The sequence below is a fragment of the Terrapene carolina genome, unplaced genomic scaffold (assembly GCF_002925995.2).
Source record: "Terrapene carolina triunguis isolate 2854851 unplaced genomic scaffold, T_m_triunguis-2.0 Scaffold789, whole genome shotgun sequence".
NCBI classification, from domain to species: Eukaryota; Metazoa; Chordata; order Testudines; family Emydidae; genus Terrapene; species Terrapene triunguis.
In genome coordinates this window covers 272669-297082 of record NW_020665140.1, presented here as the reverse complement: position 1 = coordinate 297082, position 24414 = coordinate 272669, and the positions used below count along the sequence as shown (strand labels likewise).

The following is a 24414-nucleotide window of genomic DNA, read 5'->3' as shown; positions in this document are numbered from 1 at the left end:
GATATAGCTACTATCTGTTAATCTTTTTTTTTTAAGTTTGATTACAGAATTACAAACTCAAAGTCCAACCCTGGAGTCTTTACTTAGGCAAACTCTTATTGAAATCAAACAGGAATTTACCCTGAGTGAGGACTACAAGATCAGGTCCTCTGTGCATTCCTATAAATAACATGAACATTTTGTATAGTCCCCCACAGATTTCTCAATAACATTTCATTTCTTTATTAATGTACAGTACAATAACTCGTATTTATTATTGTTAATAATATCACAGAGGAAATTGCCTGTAGTTATAAAAGCATCATAAGATTTTTATGAGACTAAAATTATTGATATCTAGAAACGACGCCAATCAGGAACTTGTCCTACCAGGTGCTGAGGATTTTCAAGAAGTTCAGCATTCCCATTTCCCATTGAAGTCAATAGGAGTCAAGGGAGCCGCACAGAAAGCATTCAACACTAGAGCCAGGCTACATTTTTTGGACAAATATTTTATTTGCTGAAAAATGCAATTTTGGTCAACTTAAAACTATTTGTGAATTCATGCCAAAGTCACCAAATAGTTCAGGACAACAAATTTTGGGGGACAGGTTCACCAAAGAACAGGAGGTGCTAGTACACCTCTTGTACTCTATAGCCCAGTGGTTAGGGCACTCCTCTGGGACACCCAGGTTCAAATCTCAGCTCTAGAACGGGGACCTGAACCCAGTTCTCCACTCTCCTAACCACCTGGGTATTCTGCAGCAGAGCACGTATCTATACAGTCATGCTCTCGCTCACGTCCAATGACTATTCAAGTATTTTATACATTTCAATTTGCTGTAAATTGCCCAAAGTTTCAGTTTTGGTTCCACCCAAACCATTATTAATTAATATTATTATTATTTTAGTTTTTCAGAATGGCAAACAAAGAGAAAAACCAGTTATTTGCCAAATTCTACTCAACAACTCAGGATGAGGACTCACATAATAAAAATAATACCCGACATGGCCAGTCAGTGTTGGAGAGGGTTTTTTTTATTATTGTCATTTTAAGCTGTAACAAAAATAATAAAGGCATGAAAGCTTTTATAAGAATTCTTTACAATAAATGCATGGTGGTAGAGCAATAAAGATCTACAGCCTTCTGAGCCATAAAAGCTGCTGAAGGCTGTAGTTGCCAATTCTGTGACATGCCACCTACCAGTCAAGGGAAGGGTCAACTTGCTATAGAAACAGAGTTATGCTTCTCCTTTTTAAGTTAATCGCATTTTGCTATTGATTTCAGTGGGAGCAAGATCAAGTCTTAGGGGAACAGACCTCAGGTAACTGAAGTCACCTTCAATGAAGAGCAATTATGTCTTCTCATTTCTCCGTTCATCTGTGTATGTCCTCACATCCTGTTAGAGCCATGCAGGCATGGGAGATGGCACTGTACATTAAACTACTTGAAATATAAGCTCTAATGGTAGCTAATTGCATTTTTTAAAGTAGGAGTTTTAAGTTGTGAACAGTTATTTATTTAGTTGCCTTTTCCACTGGATCAAATAGGAGGCACTATCAGAAACCGAAGTGTCTAAATGGTGGTGGCAAAACAAAAATACTAAACTTTTAGAGTAACAAAGTCACCAGGACTGGGTGGTATATATTTTCAAGACCCCTGAAAGAATTTAAAAATGAAGGGGCTGAGCTGCTAACAAAAATCAAACACTAAACGGAATCATCTGATCTTCACCTGGATTTTGGACCACTCATGTACATAAAAATACTGATTATGTTAAGAAAATCCAAAACTTTACATTAAGGAGAAGTGTTTATGTTAACAATAAATTAGTCTAAATGTAAATACGAGGCCGTCTGTTAAAGGAAGGCAACGTAGTGCAAACTTCATATATATCCTCATGCGTGTGCATAAGTGTATGTGCTGTTAATAAGAGAGGTAAGGTAGGTGATGTAATATCTTTTATTGGACCAACTTCTATTGGTGTAAGGCACACGCTTTCAAACTTCAGAGAACTCTGCCTCATGTCTGAAGAAAATAACCAGAGTGTCTGAGCTAAAGGTGGGGCAGATTGTTAAGCATAAGGGTTTTCACACATGCTGTAGGAAAGCACTTTAAATGATGTGCACAATTAAGGGTTACCAGGCAGTAGGGTGTGTTTCAAATTGTCGTCGTGAGCTATAAACCAATGTCTCTATTAAGTCCATGGTTTTTCGTGTCCAGCAGAGTTATGAATTTAAGCTCCTAGGCTCATCTTTTGAACATATTGTGCAGGTTTCCTCTGGGGATGAAGACTGGGGGGTCAGATATAGAGTGATCGCTTTGTGAAAAGTGTTTGCACAGGGGTGATTGGGTGTTTTTGTCTATAATTTTTCTATGTGAGTTAATTTGAGAGTGTAGAGATTGTCTGGTTTCACCCACATAGTCGTTGGGGCACTTGGTGCACCAGATGAGGTATACCACATGTTATAATAGGCATGTGTAGGTCCCATGGATCTTGAAAGATGTGTTGTAGGTGGTTTTAAGTCTGTTAAGATGTATATCCCAGACTTTCTTTGGAGCAAATTCTGTGGTATCGGAGTGTCTGGCTGTAGATAACAGATTTCTTGGGATAGTTGTGGTTGCTGGATCAGTGAAGATGGGTGTGCTGATCCATGGGTATTTTGCATTTAGTCATTTGTAGGGTTCCAAGGTTGAAGCTGATCACAGTGCCAAGGAAGTTGATGCTGGTGTAAGAGTGTTCAAGAGAGAGTTTGAGGGACTGGTGGTGGTTGTTGACTGGTGGTGGTTGAAATCTAAGAGAGGATGAAAACATCATCCATGTACCCCAGGTTTGGTGCATAGTGCATTTTCCCAGAAATGTAATGTTAATATATAGTTCATGGAATAAACCACAGCATTAAAATGTTGTTTTAAAAATGCTTTTACTTTCAATACTCTATAATTTTCTCTATATGTTGCTTTTGCTGATCTCCCATCCCCCAATATTAACTCTGATGTTTACCCTGACAACTGTGATGTTAATATTTTGCATTGATTTTCACCCATTTAATTTTTAAAAATAAACTCTAATAAATTCTTGGGGATTTTAAATAAAATAAAAACTGAAAATGAGAGTCGTAATTACTAGAGAGGTATATGGTAACCTTTGCAGATAGCATACATATTACTAGAATTTTGAATAAATAGAACCTTTATAAGTAAAGATTTACAACGTCAAAGAGGGATCTAATGCTCCATATCACAATGTTACAGCTAATGAACTAATTACACTAGAAATCATGCTACTTTGGACTTCTATAACACCTTCCATCTGTAAATTCCACAGAGTTGCATGTGTTTCTACAGGAATGCGCTAAATTTTGAAGTACTATGTATTGTATAAGTCACTAGCTGTTGATAGTGACCACCAAATGCTTTTTTAAATTGAAGATTGTGAATTCCTAGTAAAATGGTTTCAATTAGCTCTAAAAAGGTTAAATGCACTAAACTGCTGGACAGAATGACAAGGCATTTACTGTTTTTTAATAACTCTATCATTTTCTTAGCAGATGATGCAGAACCAATTATAGCTATTAGACCAATTTAATCATGAAAAACAACAAGTGATGACTGGATCATAATAGTACCATGGTCAATTTTCTCTCTGTTTTAAGCTATAGTTTAATTTTAATAGTGTATGTCTCTGGCATTTCTCATAAGCAGTGCTTATACTCAGATTACCCATACTCTCAATGGAGGTTTGGGGAGATTTTTTAGCATTAGATTTCTCATCAAGAGAAATCACATTTTGTAAACATTTTTTTCCAAAGAGGTTGTAAGAATGGGAATTCATGGAAAGGCCACAAAACGGCAACACAGACACACCATAGCTAGGATAGTGGCTGCAGCCACTCTGCACCCCTGACATAATGGTTTGGGCCACTAGATCCGTATCAGCATGGATACAATAGCCTCAACACAGGCTCACCCTAACCTTCCACTTTACATATGGCCTATTTGGGGCCAAAGTGGAGATGCACCCCACTGCACACAGGGTTTGTGGACACCCATCCATGCAGTGCTCCCTCTGCACCACCCTCAGCCTAGCTATACTACAGGGCCTAAGTGGAGTGAGGAGACTCATGAGGACCCTCTGTACCAGAACAAACTTAAAAGTGTTTGATTATTTATTAGTAGAAGTATTATTTTATAGGATTACTGGGAAATATCTTAAATGGATATTTTATTTGTACTCATTTCTAACAGGCCAAATCTTCAACTTCTGTCCAAGAAGGAGAGGGAGGGGAGAGAGAGAGAGAGGGAAAAAAATGAAGTACCATGCTGCAAGTCAGTGCAGCAGTGGGGAGAATGGAAGAACAGCCACACTGGGTCAGATCAATGGTCCATTTAGCCCAGTATCCTGTCCCTGACAGTGGCCAGTACCAGAGCTTCAGGGGGAGCGTACAGAACAGAGCAATGTTGGAGACATCCACCCCAGTGTTCTCCTCCCAGCTTCAGAGGTTCTCCCTGAACATGAAGGTGCATCCCCGATCATCTTGGCTAATAGCCATTAATGGACCTATCCTCCATGAACTTGTCTAGTTCTGTTTGGAACCCAGTTATAATTTTGGCCATCACAACAACCCATGGCAATGAGTTCCACAGATTAATTTTGCGTTGTGGGAAAAAATACTTCTTCTGGTTTCTATTAAACCTGTTGCTTATTAATTTCATTGGGTGACTCCTGGTTTTTGTTTTGTGGGGAAAGGTAAATAACACTTCTGTCTTTATTTTTTTGCACACATTCATGATAATCATATCCCCCTTAATCATCTTTTTTCTAAGTTGAACAGCCATAATCTTTTTAGTTTTTCCTCATATGGAAGCTGTTCCATACCCTTGATTACCTTTGTTGCCTTTCTCTGAACCTTGTCTAGTTCCACTATATTCTTTATTCAAAATATTATGTTCGTAGTACTACTTACACAGCTCTGTCCACTCATACCCATGCTGAAGCCAACTACCGCTAGCATATATATACACATCTATTTATCTATGTTACTTATTTGTCCCCAATTACCATAGTAACTAAGCATCTCACAATCTTTAATGTATTTATCTTCAGAGTTTCACAAAACATAAAAAAGGTTAAAATAGAATGTTGGGAATTGCAGCCAATAGCACAGCTGATAAATTGTGGGAACAATCTCATGACTTACATGAAGGTAGCACTGACCACCTCCACTCGATTACAAGGCTATATTTTTATTTGTCCTTCAGCAATGAATTACGCTCAGGTGCCATGCATTCCTGAGTAGCGCAACAGATGGCAGCTGAGAATCAGCGTTCATGGCCTCTCAGCTAGACCCTCTCCCTATGCTTCAGCAACACTCCACTTATTCAACTTCTGAGCCTTGATAGGGCACAATATAATTACTGCTTTGTTTTTATGGCCCCTATTCCAACTAATTTGAAGCCAAAACATATCGACCCAGAGTGTTTACAGTACATTTCCTATGTGAAAATGACAAATCACAGCAGTTCACTGGAACAATCTAATCTCTCAGCAATACAGAAGCTAAGATGTCACCATGATATCGAGTTTACCTGTTGCAGAGACCTTTCCCCTGTGCATTCAATTAAACATAATGATGGACTGAAAATGTTATTTTATTATTATTTACAATGTTAAGAGTATGTGTTGAATACCATTTAAGCACAATACTAAAATTTGTAAGCCATTTTTTCAAGTTCACAAATGCAAGTTCTCCATAATCATCAGTTCCATCTCAATGTGACACCTAAGCATTCACTCTGCTGGTGACTGCAAACATATAATTAAGCCACACTGGAAGTGGTCTATAATGGAAAGGCATTTTCTGTATTTTTCAATATTGCACAATTTTTAACAGTTTTAATACTGTAAGATAGTAAATAGAAAACTTAAAAAAATGCATCATATGGAGGAAAAATGAACTCTCCCTGTCACTGTGATTCTGTAAGAACTCAAAAGCTAAGAAGAGTTTAGCTGGGACACCTATTGTAGGTATTCTAGGAAGTGGTGTTTGTGATTCATTAGACACAGGGCCGGCTCCAGGCACCAGGCACCCAAGCTGGTGCTTGGGGCGGCACCTGGAGGGGGGCGGCGCGGCGCTCCGGCCGCCGGGGAGAGCGGGGCCACAGCTGGGCTCGCCGCCCTCCCCCCGGCGCTCTGGCTGCCCTCCCCCCCCGCGCCCTCCCCCCGGCCGCCGAGGGGAGAGCGGAGCCCCAGCCGGGGCTCGCTGCCCTCTCACCGCCCTGCCCCCGGCGCTCTGGCCGCCGGGGGGAGAGCCGAGCCCCAGCCGGGGCTCGCCGCCCTGCCCCCGGCGCTCTGGCCACCGGGGGGAGAGCCGAGCCCCCGCCGGGGCTCGCCGCCCTCCTCCCAGGGCTCCGGCCGCCCTCCCCTCCGGCGCACTCCCCCCGGCCACTGGGGGGAGAGCGGAGCCCCCGCCGGGGCTCGCCGCCCTCGCCCCGGGGCTCCGGCCGCCGCCCCCCTCCTTAGACAGGACTCTTACTTCTGAGTCAGTACCAATGCCCTGGTGTGGTGTGAAGAGGCAACATTCAGCTGGTGATTCTGATGACATGAATGATTCTGCATGGTGATTCTGATTTACTGTGATGATTCCAGTGAACTGTAAAACTAAAGGTGCTCAGCAATTGTGGTCATACAAGATCTAAAATATTATGGTGATACTTTTAGAAATGTTTATTAGATTAGATATGAGACACTACTTTTCATAAAACAGTACAGATATAAACCCTGATGTCCCATCCAAATTCCACTTACAGCAATTACATTCTTCCTATATAAACTACCCCTGTTGTTTCAACTGGATAGAGTACATTTCTTCATTCTTGCTCTAAGCTATTGTCTAACGTTGCTATCAGCTACTACATTCCTCCCCAAAAAGAAGGGACTGTATTTCAGTGGTGGGCAAAATGATATAGATGAAAAATCCTCCTTCCCTTAATACATTAAATGCATTTAAAATGCTTTCAGATCTGCTACATAAAAGAGTAAATTATTTATCTTTTATGATAGTCAGGCTTTGTTCACTGGTGTTTCCTTGACATATGGCACTAAAGTTTACTCCACTGTGTTAATAATATAAAGGCTACATTCTCTAAAGAGTAAGAATTCACCAATTTATTACATTTTTGCTTGTACCCTCGCTACCATGTTTTTCCATCATTGTGTAACACATAAAGCTGAAAATAATATAGCTTCTTTAAATACCAGGAGCCTACAGGTGAACTGAAAATGACCAGTTACCAAGGAAACTAAGTTGAATAGCTAAAAGTGCTGTGAGTATTGTTATAATAAACAAGATTTAAGAAAGCAGTGTAGCAGTTAAAGAAATACTGACCTGAAATCATATTTCAGACATAATGTGTGGTATCAACTCATCATCCTAATCAACTAATATTAACCAGCACATGAAAAATAGAAGAGAAGACTGCAACTTTAAAAAATATAATTAACCACTGACATGCAGTATATGCCTTAAAATATACTACAAACATACAAATATAGCTATGCCATGATATTCCCGCATAAAACAAGCATGCTTTCGTTTGTGCCTCACATCCTATAAAAGCAATCTTCACCCCATCATACTCTCCAGCTACAGTCTCATATCTAGTCTCTCCATTTCTCTGTTGGAACTGATGCCATCCATCATGGACTGGTCATCTGATATGCTTCTCATTTGGGGCCTTTGACACATTGAGCAGACAGCTGGCAGCTTGGTTTGGCATGACAGGTGGTCAGCTTAAGGCTGATGGTTGCTGAACCGCGCCGAGATGACGAATCAAATTCTAAAGCTTTTCAACTTTTACACAAACAAGTTCATGTATGCGATGGCATTCATTTAGGCGTCCAAGCATAGTCATTCCCAGAACTTGAACAAGCTCTAAATGCTGACCTGATTAAGATAGCCAAAAACTGTAGTCGGTGTCATTTACAAACAAGTGTGACCAAGGCAGTTTTGAGTGTGTTCCATCTTCACAATGCCAGAGTAGCCCAAGAACTCATTATATTTCTTAATGGATACAGCTCAAAACACAAATCCCATACAGTCTACTTGGAATAACGCTAGATAGATCTCTTACATATCTTAAGCACCTGAAGTCATATAACAACCTTCAAAGCAAATTGGCTGGCACTTTATGGGGAGCAAACACTCAAACTCTTCAGTCATCCAGTTTAGCTCTCTGTTAGTTTTAGAAGAATACTATGCTCCAGTCTGGCTCCATTAATCTCACGTCAGATTGGCTGACACTCAACAGTGTTCAACTATGCATATCGTAACTGGGACAATTCAACCCATACCAGTACCGTGGCTCTCCGTGCTAAGTAATATCACTCCTCCACACATCCATTGTGAGGATTACAGTCAGTGTGGTTGAGAAGATCAGGGCAAAACCAAGCCTATCACTATACACAGACCTCTTCGGCCACTCAAGAGCAAGGTTATTGTCAAGGCAACCTTGTGGGCCCACTTGCCATGCCCAGATTTCTCTGCAACATTGATGTGGCAGGAAGAATGGTCTGCAGTTGATGTCACAAACCAGTCTCTTATAACTTACCTGACCACATGTGTACCAGGCTTTGATTTTCCATGCCGCTTATAGGCCCTTCTGAATCGATTTTGAATGGGCCAGGGTCAGTGTGCAGCCAGCTTTCACACCTGTGGCCAACAAGAGGATCCCACATGCGGCTGTGGCCAAAGACAGACAATGTCCCACATCACTGATGACTGCCTTCTGACCAGATTTGATGGTGGTCTGAGGGCTCTGCACTTTGCTGATGAGGCAGACACTAATTGCCTTGACAAGCTTTATAACCAGTAAGATGACCATTTACACCCAGTCATTTCTTTCTGTCCACAATATAGTACTCACTATTTCAGTTGCTCAGATAGTCCCCAACTTCTTAAAAATCATATATGGTTGCTCTGACATGGTCATTTAACTTAAGGTTTATTTTGTCCCAGGAATAGTTTTGTTTTTTTAGATTAAAAATTGTACTGAGACTGCACTATGATTTGATTACATAGTTAGGCTGCTAATAGCTTCTCCAATTGTCTTGTCATCCTGATTACCATTTTCCTGTGAGCTGATTTCCATTTCAAAGAATATTTTACACTTATATTGCACTTCTTGCCTAAGGATCTCAAAGAGCATTATAAATACAGGAATCCCTTGTGGGGATCCACCTCTATGAATTTTCCTGGAAATTACCTGTTATTTGTTCCAACTTAGTGCATCCAAAGGAAAAATATATCGTTTTTAAGAAGTATCTGTATGAGTCCCATAGAAAAATGATTTAGCAGCATCCCTAAACATCTACCAGTTAGGGAAACTCATCCCATGAGGAATCAGTAACATGGATTTGTAAAGAATGGTCTTGTCAAAGAAATTTGATTACTTTCTCTGAATGAAAGAATTGCAAATGCAAAAGCAGTAAATGTAATGTATTTGGGCCAAGATTTTCAAAAATTGGTGCCTAAATATAGATTACTAAAACCATATATAGATCCCTAAATAACTGGCCTCAAAAGTATTATGATGAAAACAGGGCCTGATAAATTATTACAATAATATATATTTCTTACAAAGAGATGAGGAAGGTCTAGGGGTACACTGTTAAATCAAAGAGAAAATTTTTAACAATGGAACTCTCACAAAAGAAAAAAACAAAAAGTTAAACAAAACGGAAAACCCTGTTTACTGCTTTGAAGATTTACCCAACATTATTCTGTCCTTAAAAGTAAAAAGGTCAAATTTATTTTTTTCCTAAATAAAAGGAAAGCAACCTTTGTTCTCAGAATAAAAACACATGCAAACTGACTGAATTACTTTTGGCGGTTAGCTATGTAAATGTTATGAATGTAGCTGTAAAAGTTAAACGTCATCTAATTTGCACAAAGACTGTTAATAATTTCTACAGCACATAATTAGGCAACGTGTATGCTTCCCTCGGGTCAGGAAAAAAACACTCAAAATTTCCATGTAGTAACAGAACATTTAAAAAAAGAGAAACTTGTGCTTTACTAATCTCCTTTATCAAACTGCTTCCTTCATTTGTGGAAAGGCTATCGTAAAATCTACTATTTATAAATATATGGATATATTAAAACCTCAATTGTCATGTACTCTTTACTGTATTCCCCCAGAGGGGGAAAACGTACAACTAAGATTTGAGAATTTAAATGAGAATTTAAACAAGAAAAGAATTATTAAATTGTCAGTTAAGGTTCCAAGAGAATCATTTTAACTACCTCTCCATGAGTGCCTCCTAGCCTCCATATATTAGTAGGAATAACACCCAATATAACGCTACCCTTCTGCTCACATTTAATACAACAAGGCCTTACGTAACCACGGGCAATGTCACATACATACAGACATCCATAAAAAGTGAAATATACAGGTAGTATATTATAGTCTAGTGCAGGAGTTCCCAAACTTGGTTCACGGCTTGTTCAGGGTAAGCCCCTGACGGGCCGCAAGACGCTTTGTTTACCTGGTGTGTCTGCAGGTACTTCCGCTCGCAGCTCCCAGTGGCCACGGTTCACCATTCCCAGCCAATGGGAGCTGCGGGAAGTGGTGGCCCGGCCCATGCTGCTTCCCGCAGCTCCCATTGGCCGGGAATGGCAAACTGCGGCCACTGGGAGCTGCGAGCAGCTGTACCTGCAGACGCTCAGGTAAACAAGGTGTCTCACGGCCCGCCAGAGGCCTACCCTGAACGAGCCGCGAACCAAGTTTGGGAACCATTGGTCTAGTGTATATGATAGACCCCCATCTCAGTCTGTATTAGGAAGCTGGGCAGGGATATAGGGCAAGGGTTCTGTAGAGATTACAGTAAGCACACTATGGTTGGGTGAATACAATGCTGTCTATATTTCCTGTTTACACAGACTCTGACCTTCTTGCTCTATACCCCCTAGTGGCTGCTGTAAGCTTTTGCAACTAATACCACAGAGGCATCTCTTTAGCTGAAATCAAGAAGGTTTAATGGGAAGGGATAGATCTAGCACATATGTTGAGGATGGCCAGGACAGGGATGGGGGAAAGTTTCCAATCCATAATAAGAGGGTGGGAAATGGTATTGAGCTCAGAACAGGAGAATAGATGAAGGTTTTATTATTACTAATTATTATTATTTGTGTATGGTAGCATGCACAATGTGATAGAAACTTTCTATATAGACAAGAAGGCACAATTCCTGCCCTCAGATCATAATCTAAGTAAAGACAGACAAATAGAGGTTTGGAGGAAGAGGAACAAAATAAACAATTTTTTGTAAGTACATATGTCAGCTAGATCCACTGGTGGTAGAGGTGGGGAAAAGGGGGAGAGAGACTGGTGACAAACGGCGACAAAGAGTCCTGTGGCATCTTATAGACTAACAAAAGTATTGGAGCATAAGCTTTCGTGGGTGAATACCCACTTCGTCAGACGCATGGTGACAAACTGTGTACTCACATGTATGCACAGCCAATGACGAGCAGTATTGCCATACATACTCTCAATATACTTGAATGGGAAAGACTACTCACAGCAAACAACTTATCTGTTGAACATATCCCTCTTCTCCTCTGTAGCAGAGTCTCCTGCTGTAGCCTCTGGACAGCCAGCTCTTCAGCCCCCAAAGTAGTGGCATTTGGGGGATCGGGGGCAAAATCAGTACTTGGTCCTGCTAGTGAAGGCAGGGGGCTGGACTCGATGACCTTTCGGGGTCCCTTCCAGTTCTATGAGATAGGTATATCTCAATATACCTATCTCATATATATATATATATATGTAAGTATCAGCTTACAAAATGAAACAACTGGAATGCAGTAAACTTGTATATTATTTTTCAGCTTTTTCCTATTTTAGTCTCCCTTTCCAAAATTTCCTATTGTGGCCACTGACTAAGAAAATTTTAGGCCCAAAGAAACTTTTAGAGAAGGTAGGCTACCAATACAGAGCTTAGAGTGGAAAGCCTCTTGCACCTTTAACAATAGAGTTGTGACTGGCAACTCTGTAATAAGGATATAAAGAGCTTAAAACTGATTTTACACTCTGGGGATATTTTAATCAATGGTTCAATTACTGCAGCAATAGTATCTAAACCAGAGTTTACTATCTGGAGCAAATGACAAGCACAGAATACAAATTTACTACTTTTGCTTTACAGAGTGAATACCATCACCTTTCCTCCAAGTGAATGACCCTAATTGATTACTACATTTTACTGACACGAATCAATCAGAAGGGCTTTCTGAACCCAAAAAGCTTCGTAATTAAGATTAACATATCAATGTCAATTATCAGGTAATGTTGGTCCTGATGTGGGAGACAAGCTAAACTATTAAACGGTTATGAACAGTTATTATAAAATTATTTTAAAAAATGAAATGAAAAACTACTTATACATCAGAATTAATATATGATTTTTATCAAAGAATGTGTATGTGATATGTATCATTATTATTAACAATTTTCCTGGTACGGCAAAAGGGAGGATCACTCAGCTAAAGAGAGAATGTCAAACAAATAGCTAGTTACACCTTGGAAAGAAGTATTAGACAATAAGATTTAAAATAGAAATACAAGGTCATATTTTCAGCTAGTGTAAATCTACATTGACTTCAATGGAGCTACACCAGTTTACACCAGCTGAGAAATTGTCCAACAATCTGTATTTCTGTTTCCAGTATTCATTGCCAAAAGGAGAGGAAAGAGTTGTATTTTCTGAAACTATTTTTTCTATTAGCAAAAGATACAGGAGTACCTGAAAACAACCTTTTTTGGTTTTGAGTCATAAAAGCCTCAAAACATGTAAAAATTTGTTCTACCAGGAATCTAGCATATTCAGAGCTATTTGAATGGGTCATCCACTTCCTTAATAAAAGAACAGCCATTCAATCAGCAATTTATCCCTTCAGCGCTCATTCTTGCATAGGTTACAGTAATAAAGAAGTAGTTTTACACAACAAGAAAAAAACCTAAACCAATAACAACTACCCCCAAACCTGGGTATGATGCACTTTTTTGAAAGGCCTCCTCCCTGGTGAGATCTTATACTGCTTATTGAGTTTCCCAGCCCTTCTTCATTCATTGGCCCAAGCCACTTATAGAATCATAAAAATGTAGAACTGGAAAGGACCTCAAGAGGTCATTTAGTTCAGTCCCCTGCACTGAGGCACATGAAGTATTATCTAGACCATCCCTGACAGATGTTTGTCTAACCCATTCTTAAAAACCTCCAATGACGGAGATTCCATAACCTCCCTAGATAAAGTGTTCCCTGCTTAACTACCCTTACAGCAAGGAAGTTTTTTATAATGTCTAAGCTAAATCTCCCTTTCTGGAATTTAAGCCCATTACTTCTTGTCCTGTCTTCAGTGGATATGAAGAAGAATTTATCACCCACCTCTTTATAACCACCTTTTACGTACTTGAAGACTATATCACATCTTCCTTCAATCTTCTCCAGACTAAACAAACCCATTTTTTTCAATCTTTCCTTCTAAGTCATGTTTTATTTTTACTGCACTCCTCTGGACTTTCCTGAAGTGTAGTGCCCAGAACAGGACACAGTACTCCAGTTGAAGCCTTATCAGTGCTGAGCAGAAGTCTTGCTTACACAATTCCTGCTAATACATCCCAGAATGGTATTCACTTTTTTTACAATGGTACTACATTGTTGAGTCATATATAATTTGTGATCCATTATAACCTCCCAGTCCTTTTCTGCAGTACTTCTTCCTAAGCAGTAATTTCCCATTTTGTATTTGTGCAATTGATTATTCCTTCCTAAGTGGAGTACTTTGCATTTGTCCCTAATGATTTTCATCCTATTTATTTCAGACCATTTTTCCAGTTTGTCAAGATCACTTTGAATTCTAATCCTGTCCTCCAAAGCGCTTGCAATCCCTCCCCAGCTTGTGTGAGGCTTGAGCAAAGAACTAAGCCCCAGATCTATAAAGGAATTTACAGACAGATTTTTATGCAGGGTAAATGGGGGAGGAGGGTTGAATAGAATGATCTGGCCACCTTTATAACCTCAGTGCAATGGTTATTGCACTCATCTGGGATGTGGGAGACCCACATTCAATTTCCCTGTTGCCTGACAAGAAGGAATTTGCAAAGAGGTACCCCCCCTTTCCCTGAGGCCTGGACTATAGAGCCATTCTGTCTCTCTCTCCCTCTCTCTCTGGCCCAATTAATATTTAATACAAAGTGGAACAGCTTCAACAAGAGAGACCCACACCAGAATATTCCATAGTCCAATGGCACTCACCTGAGAGGTGAGGAGCCCCTGTCCAAATCCTTTCTCCTCAGCAGGCAGAGGTGGGAATTGAACAGGTCATTCTCACATCCAATTGAGCATCCTAACCACTGGGCTAAACCACTCCTCCCCACCATCAACCATTTTGCAGTGAGTTAGGCATGCTCAGAGCATGCCTTCTAGATAGGGCCTTTCAGGTGACATAAGTGTTTGAGTCAGGGGTCTGTGGATTAGTAGCAACTACATCAGGGGTTTAGGTGCCTATGTCCTTTTTTGGATCTGGTCCTAACTTTTTGGTTTCTGGGAATCAGTTATTACAGAATTGTCCACTGTTGCCAGCTCTTACAATTTTAATCATGAATCTCACATTATTTGGGGGTTTTCTTAAGCCCCCGCCTCCCCGCTCCTAGAGTCGTGATTACATGAGAGTCTTACCAAAGTTTCAAAAGCTATCATTTTTAAGCCTGAATTATTGTTTTTGAATACAGAAGGCTGGCAGTACTGCTTTTGTATCCTGTTACACAATTTTTCTATAATGGATTGTTAAAATGGTTTGGTCCTCTTTACACTAGAGAATAAACAGTTTTAAATCCTGGCCGTAAGTGAAGGACACTTAGGGCAATCTGTGGTTGACATATGTTAGGGTTTTCTACACAGGGAAATAGCCTGGAATAACTTCTGCTATAGCTCCACTCTTATTCCACACTGAGTGCCTTTGGGGAGTTTAATACACTTTCAAAATGGATTAAGCTAATCTAAAGTGCCAAAAGGCATCCTTAGTGCAGAGTAAGTGTCTCCACACAGGAGCTACTGCAGAATAGCTATTGCACTTTAATTTCACACCCTAGTTTATTTCACAGCAGCTTCCACGTGTTGACAAGCCCTTATTATTGCAGGTCATTTTCCCAGTGCAGCAAAGGCTCAAGAGTTTGAATGTAAAAATATGGAGACAAGCATTACATCCATATCCAAGAAGAATCTGAAATTTCCTTATCAAGTTAGGGGCAACCCATGTTATGTTGTCCTTATTATGGTGCAATTGTTGTAAAACTCTTGAAATCAGAGGGACTAATGGAAAAGGCTTAATATGGAGAGGATATTCTGTCAATTGCTCCTTTCTTCCCTGCTGCAAGAGAGATCCTTTTTGTTTAACTATGGAAGACACTGGGCAGTTTTATTATCTAATAATGCTGAGTAAACACAGTTTATTCATTGTCTGAGCAGAACATTTCGGATTAACTAAATTTACATGGAAGATTTAATTTTCAACTGAAATATTTGGGTTACAGGAACGTCAAATTAATCTCTCCCATGCTGAAGATAAATCAAGGTATTTCAAAGAGTAGCCTTGCTCCTTATTGCTCTCTGGCTGTTGAGGTTTGAGACTGCAATCACCATGTCTGACCTGACAGCTGCATTGTCTGTACCCTGCTCTTGTATGTCAGTGAGGCTTCTCGACTCTTGCAAATTGATCTAAAACTTGTACTCTGTTCAGAATTTTTTCCCTAAAGCAATCTGGTCTTTCAACAAGGCACCCAAACCAAATATAGTAGCATCTGTAGTTAGACTAACCAGCAGTGAGTATTCATGCAAAGAAGATAAATCGCCATCTGGCTGAGACCAAGCAGCGGAAGTGTCAGACCCAAAAGTGATTTTTTTTTTCAGATAAGCAAGTGAAAACAGAGAAGTGTAGTAAACTCCATACATAATCTTACCTACTAACACTACTCAACATATGGTCTATGCAAAACAAAACAACCTTTTATTTGTTTTACTCAGACAATTAAAGGAGAACACCATTCACTTAATGAGGAAAGAAGAAGCAGGTATACGAAGTGGCAGGTCATCATGTTGGGGGACTTAATACTTCACAAATAATAAATTGTATAATTATGGCCCTGAGTTTCATGCAGTTTGTTGCTTTCCATGGCAACACAGAATAACTAATTAGTTCAGTTAGCTGCAAGCATATCTAGTGGACCTGAGAAATAGATAACTATCTTGTTTGAGACTTTGGGGTATAATTTCAGCACTTTATACTCAAAAGTAAGGAAAAGCTAAAGAGTTCTACAGTCCCAACAATCACCTTCTTAAAAATCATAAACTTGTTTCAAATGACAATTTATTTTTAACGTTAACAATAATTAACAAGATCTGCAGCTAGTGTAAATTGGAGTAACTCATTTAAAGTCAACGGAGCTACTCTCATGTGCACTAGCAGAAAAATTTCCCCAAGATTTCTTGGCACTTTTGATATCTGTAAAACCTTAATAAAAATTGTAAAAATTTGAAGCATCTTTAAAATTTGATAAGCATGAAGTACATAACTTGTAAATAAAAATAAAAATTAAAAATATAAGAAATGAATGGAGCTATTTTAAAAGTACATATTAGGCACAGGTAACTCCCAACATTTTAGGTCCTTTGTGGACAGGAGATGAAATATATTGTGTGAGGCTTTTTATAAATTACTTTGAAAAAACTGTTGCATAGGCACATATAACCCAGAAGATTAGAGAGAATGAGTGGGAAGTGTTGTTAGAATCCAGAGTTAAAACTAATTGAAATGAACTAATAGCTCTGCACCAGAATACACCATGAGAAAAGGATAAAGTTCTCCACTAGCAAAAGGTCAGGCCAGTTCTTATCTTTTAGTAATTTGATTTATCCTTCCTTTGTTAAAACCCCCACTGGAAGGAATAGGCAGCCTCTAGCACATATATAGTACTGACTATATAAATAATTCCTAATCACTCTGAACAGGTGCCTAATTGAAGGGTCACTCTGGTGTTTAATGGTGTCAAATGCTGCATTATTGTGCTCATATTGGTCTGCTACTATTATAACTAGGGCCCTACTAAATTCACGATTCATTTTAGTCAATTTCACGGTCACAGGATTTTAAAAATAGTAACTTTCATGATTTCACCTATTTAATTCTGAAATTTCACAGTGTTATAGTTGTAGGGATCCTGATCCAAAAAGAAGTTGTGGAGTAGTTGCAAGTGGTTTTTGTGGGGGGGGGGGGGTGTTGCAGTACTGCTACCCTTACTTCTGCGCTGCTGCGGACGGTGGTGCTGCCTTCGGAGCCGGGCAACTAGAGAGCACTCGCTGCTGGCCGGGAGCCCAGCTCGGAAGGCAGAGCTGCTGCCAGCAGCAGGGCAGAAGTAAGGATGGCATGGTATTACCACCCTTACTTCTGCACAGGTGCCTGCACAGCTGGGCCCTCAGGCAGCAGCTGCCACTCTCTGGCCACCAGCTCCGAAGGAAGCAGTGCAGAAGTAAGGGTGGCATGGTATGGTATTGCCACGCTTACTTCTGTACTGCTGCTGGCAGGGTGCTGCCTTCAGAGCTGGGCACCTGGCCAACAGCTGCTGCTCTGCAGCTCCCAGCTCTGAAGGAAGCGCAGAAGCAAGGGTGGCAATACCGCGACCCCCCCTGCAACTCCCTGTTAGGTCAGGACCCCCAATTTGAGAAATGCTGGTCTCCCCTGTGAAATCTGTATAGTATAGGGAAAAGACCAGATTTCACAGTCCATGATGCATTTTTCATGGCCCTTTGGTAGGGCCCTAATTATAACTGTGTTGGAAAAAATTATATTGTGAGCTTCTTAGCCCAAAGTCCAATGTCTTGACCATATTTGTCCATTAAATGTCATGCACATCTATAGTGTTGCATAAAATAAATAATAATATTGTGCATATTAAATTCTATGTAGTCAAGCAACATTTTAGAGTAACAACAATATTTCCATAAGTGCCTTTCCTACTCTTCAATTACATTTCACCAGTTTTTATAATTACTCCATACATTAGGCCAAAGATCACATTAATATTATATCCACAGAAGGCGATCAAATGTTCCATGTCTGGAAAATTGAACAAAATTGCCAGTTACATCATAAAAAGGTGTTACACAGATAAGCTGGCATACCAAAAAGAACTGACATACTAGCTTTCACACTGTCAAGTAAAGGGGTGACAAGTATTATGACAGAAATGTTTACACTCTTTGCTACATTTAACAGTGTTAAAAACAAGTAATTAATTTGCACTCACTGTACAGCTTTTTTGAGGGTTATAACTTTTATTAAAATGTCTGCCAATTAAAAAGAAAGACAAAACTAGAACTGTGCATTAGCACAATTTTTCAAAAGAAGCATTATCTCTTAATATACTGTATGGCACTGGTTTGATTTTCTAAGATATTTCAATGGGACTTGCAGCTGCTTAGCACCTCTGAAAACCAGACAACTCATTCCATTTCGAGACCTTCATTTCTACAGGCCATACTGTGCCACCAGTTTTCAAGTAGAACAGACCAGTGAAATCAGAAGGGAGTTCTGTTTAAAAAGCGATGTCATGATTATGGCGCTACGTCATTTATGGAAGTTGTACAAAACATTCTGGGTTTGCTCCTCCCACATCTCTTGACACTTTAAGCTAGGTGAAAAGGATGGAGTGGCATAAGTTGTTCTAAAAGAGTAGCTAGCCAGGGCTGCGGCACTGGAAATTCTGGGCAGTGCTGGACCTTTAGGGCCTAGGCTGCCATAACTGATGACACACACCCCAGGGCTATCTAAAAGATGGTGGATGTTGCAGAACAGCCCAGGATTCTGAGGGTGCAGAGGTGGTTTACCATCACTTTACCGCACGCCTGCCCTGAGCTCCAAGTTATTTGTTGCATCTAGACTTAGAGCCACAGCACAGAATCTCACCCGCCAAGTACAGTTTGAAATAAAACTATTTCAGTATGCAGAGAGAATTTTTTTTGTATTCAGACTAAGGACCTTTATTCCCGTTAACCTTTCTTGAAACAGTTTCCATATTCTAGAGCATAAGGGTCTGATGTCACAGCTCATACTCACATGGGTACAGGCTTCAGAATTGGGCCCTAACAGTTCATCATCAAATATTAGGAAGGAAAAAAAATAGAATTGTGTTATATATTCTTTTTAACTCTTTGAAGGCTCATTTTAGTCTACTTCTGACTAACAGGAAGTCCAGTGGCAAAAATAATTCTTTACTTATTCTGCTTCACAATTATGGCAGTGAAAATAAATGAACAGCACTCTATATTACTGGATCCATAGGGACTTATGATGAGTCATGCAATATAAGCATCATGGTCATAGTTACTTGTGTATTTCAGTTTATATAAACACACACAACTTTCTTGTAGTAAACAAAGCAGTGTAACTTGAGAAGTCTAATGTATAATAAACTAGGTAAACATTACTTCAAATATAAATAGAACTTCAGTAATATCTCTAGGCTCGTCATGATCAGAGTATTGTAGCAGTGTATAGTGTGATACCACGACCACAGAACTTACTGAAAAATTCACCCCTTTGTGTGGAATTGTGCTCCAGGATCCCAGCTTACATTGAAAAAAAGCATGTTTCTAGCCAGTATGGTTGTGGAAATAAACTTGCAATTGATAATGGAATGTAAACCAATGAGGTGTCACCTGATGGACTCTGCGGAGAGACAATAAAGGTTTGGATTGTCCAGTTCACCACAGTGGACTCTGCATTGCTGTAGCCATGAAACATAGCACTTTTAAAAGATGCCACTGAATTCAGTTTTTCTGCTGAAGAATTTACCATTTTTCTGCGGCCAGGCATTAAACACTGCTTTTTTCGACCACCTGCCCTGCCGGGACCTGACTGCAACAGCCTGTTGCTTTGCACCTCTCCACTACAAGGAGGTGTTAATTATAACATATTTTCCATACACTGTTCCATGAAGCATGACAGCATGAGATCAAAGGAGCTGAGGAGCTGGAGCTCTTCCCTTCCCTGCAATATGGAGGAAGGCGATTCTGAGTCATGCCACTGGGAAAACATTGCAGGAACACAAGGGTGGGAGGCAATGGGCTGCCCAAAGAGTACACTAAAAACATCCATCCAGAAATAAATCACTAGCGAAAATAATCATTTATGAATTTTATGTCAAGGAGTAGATTCAACTAGGGGTCAGTTGTGTTGGTGGAAGCAGATGGGTGTGTGAGTGAGATGGGAATGAAATAGCTATAGAATAAGTGTATATTGCTATGGAAATTTGTCCTATTTTGCCACAACATGCATAGGACCCTAATCATGATATGTGCTTTTATAGCCACAAAATTCTGATTGTTAAAATTGTCATCATCAAAATATGTATTGGATGTCTGACCAGCTGCACTGTAAAAGCAATATGTTAATCAACAGTACAACATTTATAGTTTTTAATATAGTTGCAACACACACAGGGGGAGAACAGACATTAAAAAGGACACCACTGAGTCCTTTACTGTTAAAAACTGAAAAATTAAAGCTTACTAAAATTATGTATATCAAACTAAAGCACAGAACTCTACCATTATGCTTTTCCACTATGAATTAATTAATTTTAAATGATTTCTAATATACAGTCATATGATACACCAGTTCCTGTCCATAACTAAACCCAGGATTAAGACTAACCAAGGCCCAGCTGACTTCCCCAAAACGCTCCAATCCCTCTGCATCTTCAGACTATGGATGAATAACGCATAAAATCAAGCAGAAGCGAAAGTACACAACACATGCTCATTTTTCCCATCAGATGCAGGCAAAAACTGATGAACGCAACCAAAAATACTACTTTAGTCTTGGAAATGACAAAATCATTCAAAAATATAGCTCCATCATTGCAGCAGCATGTATTTAAAAAAAATCCAACAAATTTCATTTCCCACTACTGAATCCAATTAGTCCCTCAGCTATGTTTAGAAGAATTGGACTCATGCTGACATCCAATCCACAGAGAGGTCTCCCAAACATTCCCTCTGATACAGAGTCCCCATTGACTCCTGACTGATGCAATTACTGATAGAGTTACTGTATGCGTATTCTGTATGTGTATGTGTATTCTGCTTCCCTAACCTTCAATTGTCCCCTTCAATGATTTTTTTTCTTGTTTAGGAATTTGTTCAACTTTTCTTATCTCTTCCCTTTGTCAAGCCATTCCCTTTTCTATAAAGTCTCTCTTCCCTCTTACTCTGTTTTCCATGTTTTTGCTCTCTTCCCAATCTTTCCATCCTTCATCCTTCCAATTACTTCATCCTCTGTGACCCCCATCTCACCACCTCTTCTTCTTTGTACTACCCCAATCTCTCTCTCCATTATCCCACTCCCGCCATTGTCAAAATGCCAGGTTCTCTATTTATCTCAGAACATATATAGCCACAATGGAGAATCTGAACACCACACCACCATAAGGTATGAAAGTATTATTCTCATTTTACGGACAAGGATCTGAAGCACAGAGAGATTTGATAACTTGCCCAAACTTCACACACCCCACCATCAACCTCAACCTGGACCAATCTACACGGGAGGTCCACTTCCTAGACACCACGGTGCAAATAAGTGACAGTTACGTTAACACCACCCTATACCGAAAACCCACCGACCGCTATGCCTACCTTCATGCCGGACGCACCACACGATCCATTGTCTACAGCCAAGCACTGAGATACAACCATATCTGCGCCAACCCCTCAGACAGAGACCAACACCTACAAAATCTTCACCAAGCATTCTCAAAACTATGATATCCGCATGAGGAAATAAGGAAACAGATCAACAGAGCCAGACGTGTACCCAGAAGCCTCCTACTGCAAGACAAGCCCAAGAAAGAAACCAACAGAACTCCACTGGCCATCACATATAGTCCCCAGCTAAAACCTTTCCAACATATCATCAGTGATCTACAACCCATCCTGGACAACGATCCCTCACTTTCACAGGCCTTGGGTGACAGGCCAGTCCTCGCCCACAGACAACCCGCCAACCTGAAGCATATTCTCACCAGTAACTACACACCGTACCATAGTAACTCTAATTCAGGAACCAATCCATACAACAAACCTCGATGCCAACTCTGCCCACATATCTACACCAGCGACACCATCACAGGACCTAACCAGATCAGCCACACCATCACCGGTTCATTCACCTGCACGTCCACCAATGTAATATACGCCATCATATGCCAGCAATGCCCCTCTGCTATGTACATCGGCCAAACTGGACAGTCCCTACAAAAAAGGATAAATGGACACAAATCAGATATTAGGAATGGCAATATACAAAAACTTGTAGGAGAACACTTCAACCTCCCTGGACACACAATAGCAGATTTAAAGGTAGTCATCCTGCAGCAAAAAAACTTCAGGACCAGACTTCAAAGAGAAACTGCTGAGCTTCAGTTCATCTGCAAATTTGACACCATCAGCTCAGGATTAAACAAAGACTGTGAATGGCTAGCCAACTACAAAAGCAGTTTCTCCTCCCTTGGTGTTCACACCTCAACTGCTAGAAGAGGGCCTCATCCTCCCTGATTGAACTAACCTTGTTATCTCTAGCCTGACTCACTCTTGCTTGCATATTTATACCTGCCTCTGGAAATTTCCACTACATGCATCCGAAGAAGTGGGTATTCACCCACGAAAGCTTATGCTCCAATACATCTGTTAGTCTATAAGGAGCCACAGGACTCTTTGCTGCTTTTACAGATCCAGACTAACTCGGCTACCCCTTTGATACTTGACACAAAATCTGTACCACAACTGGGAACTGAACTCAGAACTCCTAATTCACAGTACACTTCCTTTACTGCAAAACCATCTTTCCTTTCCCCCAATCATTACACTGCATTTCCTTCTCCCCAAAAGTTGTAAGGAAAGGATCAGGCAAGGTTCCTTGTGGCAGCACCTATTCCCCCATAGGGCAGAGGAACAATGATGAGATAAACTGGATCTCTTTTTCACCCTCTCCCCCATGGAGTAGAAAGCCAACAGGGTCCAAGGGTGGAGCAGAACTGGAGGGGGAAGGGAAGAGGCTTTCTACAGATACTGTTGCTCTAGAAAGAGTAGTTAGTCAGGGGACCAGAGGGGAACTAACAGAGGCCTTTCTCCTGCCCCTTCTTGCTCCACATCTTCACTTCAGTCTCTTGCCTCCCATTTCATTGCCTGGGAAGACCAGCTAATGTGGCTGAGTTTCCTCAGACCTAATCCCAAGTAGCAGTGCATTTGGCACATAATTGCCACCCAGAGATGAGAGAGCCATGTCAGGGCAATTGTAGCAATTAGTTATATGGTGAAGGCTGCCCTTCCATTGCTCTTTCATCGAGTTTTCTGCTCCACAGAGCTAGGCCCCCTCCCTCAGTAGGCCGTCAATCAAAGATGTTTAATTTGCTCATGGCTAAATTCATGTTGGAATACATAAGTATAACACAAAGAAAAGATTCGGGCACTGAAAGTGTACTATATTTCATTACACTGAGCAACAGAGGGAGCGAAGGCTAATCAAAGAAGCAATATTTATTTACTCCCATCTGACTCAGCAGTGAATAACAGGTCTGAGGTGAGCCTCTACTCCAGCATCTATTTAAAGCACATACAGTAGGTATGTCGACAAATTGTCATTTACTCTGCTTATTACTGGTCACATTTTTCAAACCTGGCCTCCTTCCTGTTCCCACAATTTGGGAATTGTCATTTAGATAGCTAAATATAGACCGTCCCTACAAATCATGTTAAATGCCTAAATACTGCCAGTAAACTACAAGCACAACAAAAGCAATCTAGCTAAGGCAAGGATGAAAAATCAGCCCCAGTATGTGACCGAGAACACAGCCATATCAACAAACCTCATAAGCTCCTGGACCGGGAGTAATCTCTTTCACGTCCTTAAAACGCTCCACTCTGGAAACAAATAGGGAAATACTGGAAGCTGACTTCACTACAGGATTGTACGTCCCAGGTCCTAAGGGGGGAAAAGGAATAATTCATTAAGTAAAGAATTCTTTTAAATGGCTGTTAATAATAATCTTAGACTGTTGTTTGACTAGTATATAGTTTATATATATCCTGCAACCTTACTGCCAGATGTCCTGCAACATTTGTTTTTCCTTTTAAAATGTAATGTTCATGAAAGGCACCAGAAATAGCATTGTGGACTGAAACATTCAGAAGAATTCCATCACAAAGAGAAGCAGTATAAACTTATCCACACCATTCTATCAATGTGGCTGAACTCTGTGTTTTGAGGGACTACCTTCAGTGGAAAAGCAGTACTGCAGACTCGACTACCATTTAGTCC

The 24414-nt window shown here is 40.3% G+C and overlaps 1 protein-coding gene across 1 annotated transcript in view; it reads right to left on the bottom strand.

The window, feature by feature from the left end:
• STPG2 (sperm tail PG-rich repeat containing 2) overlaps positions 1-24414 on the bottom strand; it is a 415406-nt gene that overhangs the window by 142369 nt on the left and 248623 nt on the right. Inside the window, exon 13 of the mRNA XM_026660500.1 lies at positions 23963-24078. Within this exon, the coding sequence (XP_026516285.1) occupies positions 23963-24078 (116 nt within the window). The remainder of the gene's footprint in view (positions 1-23962; positions 24079-24414) is intronic.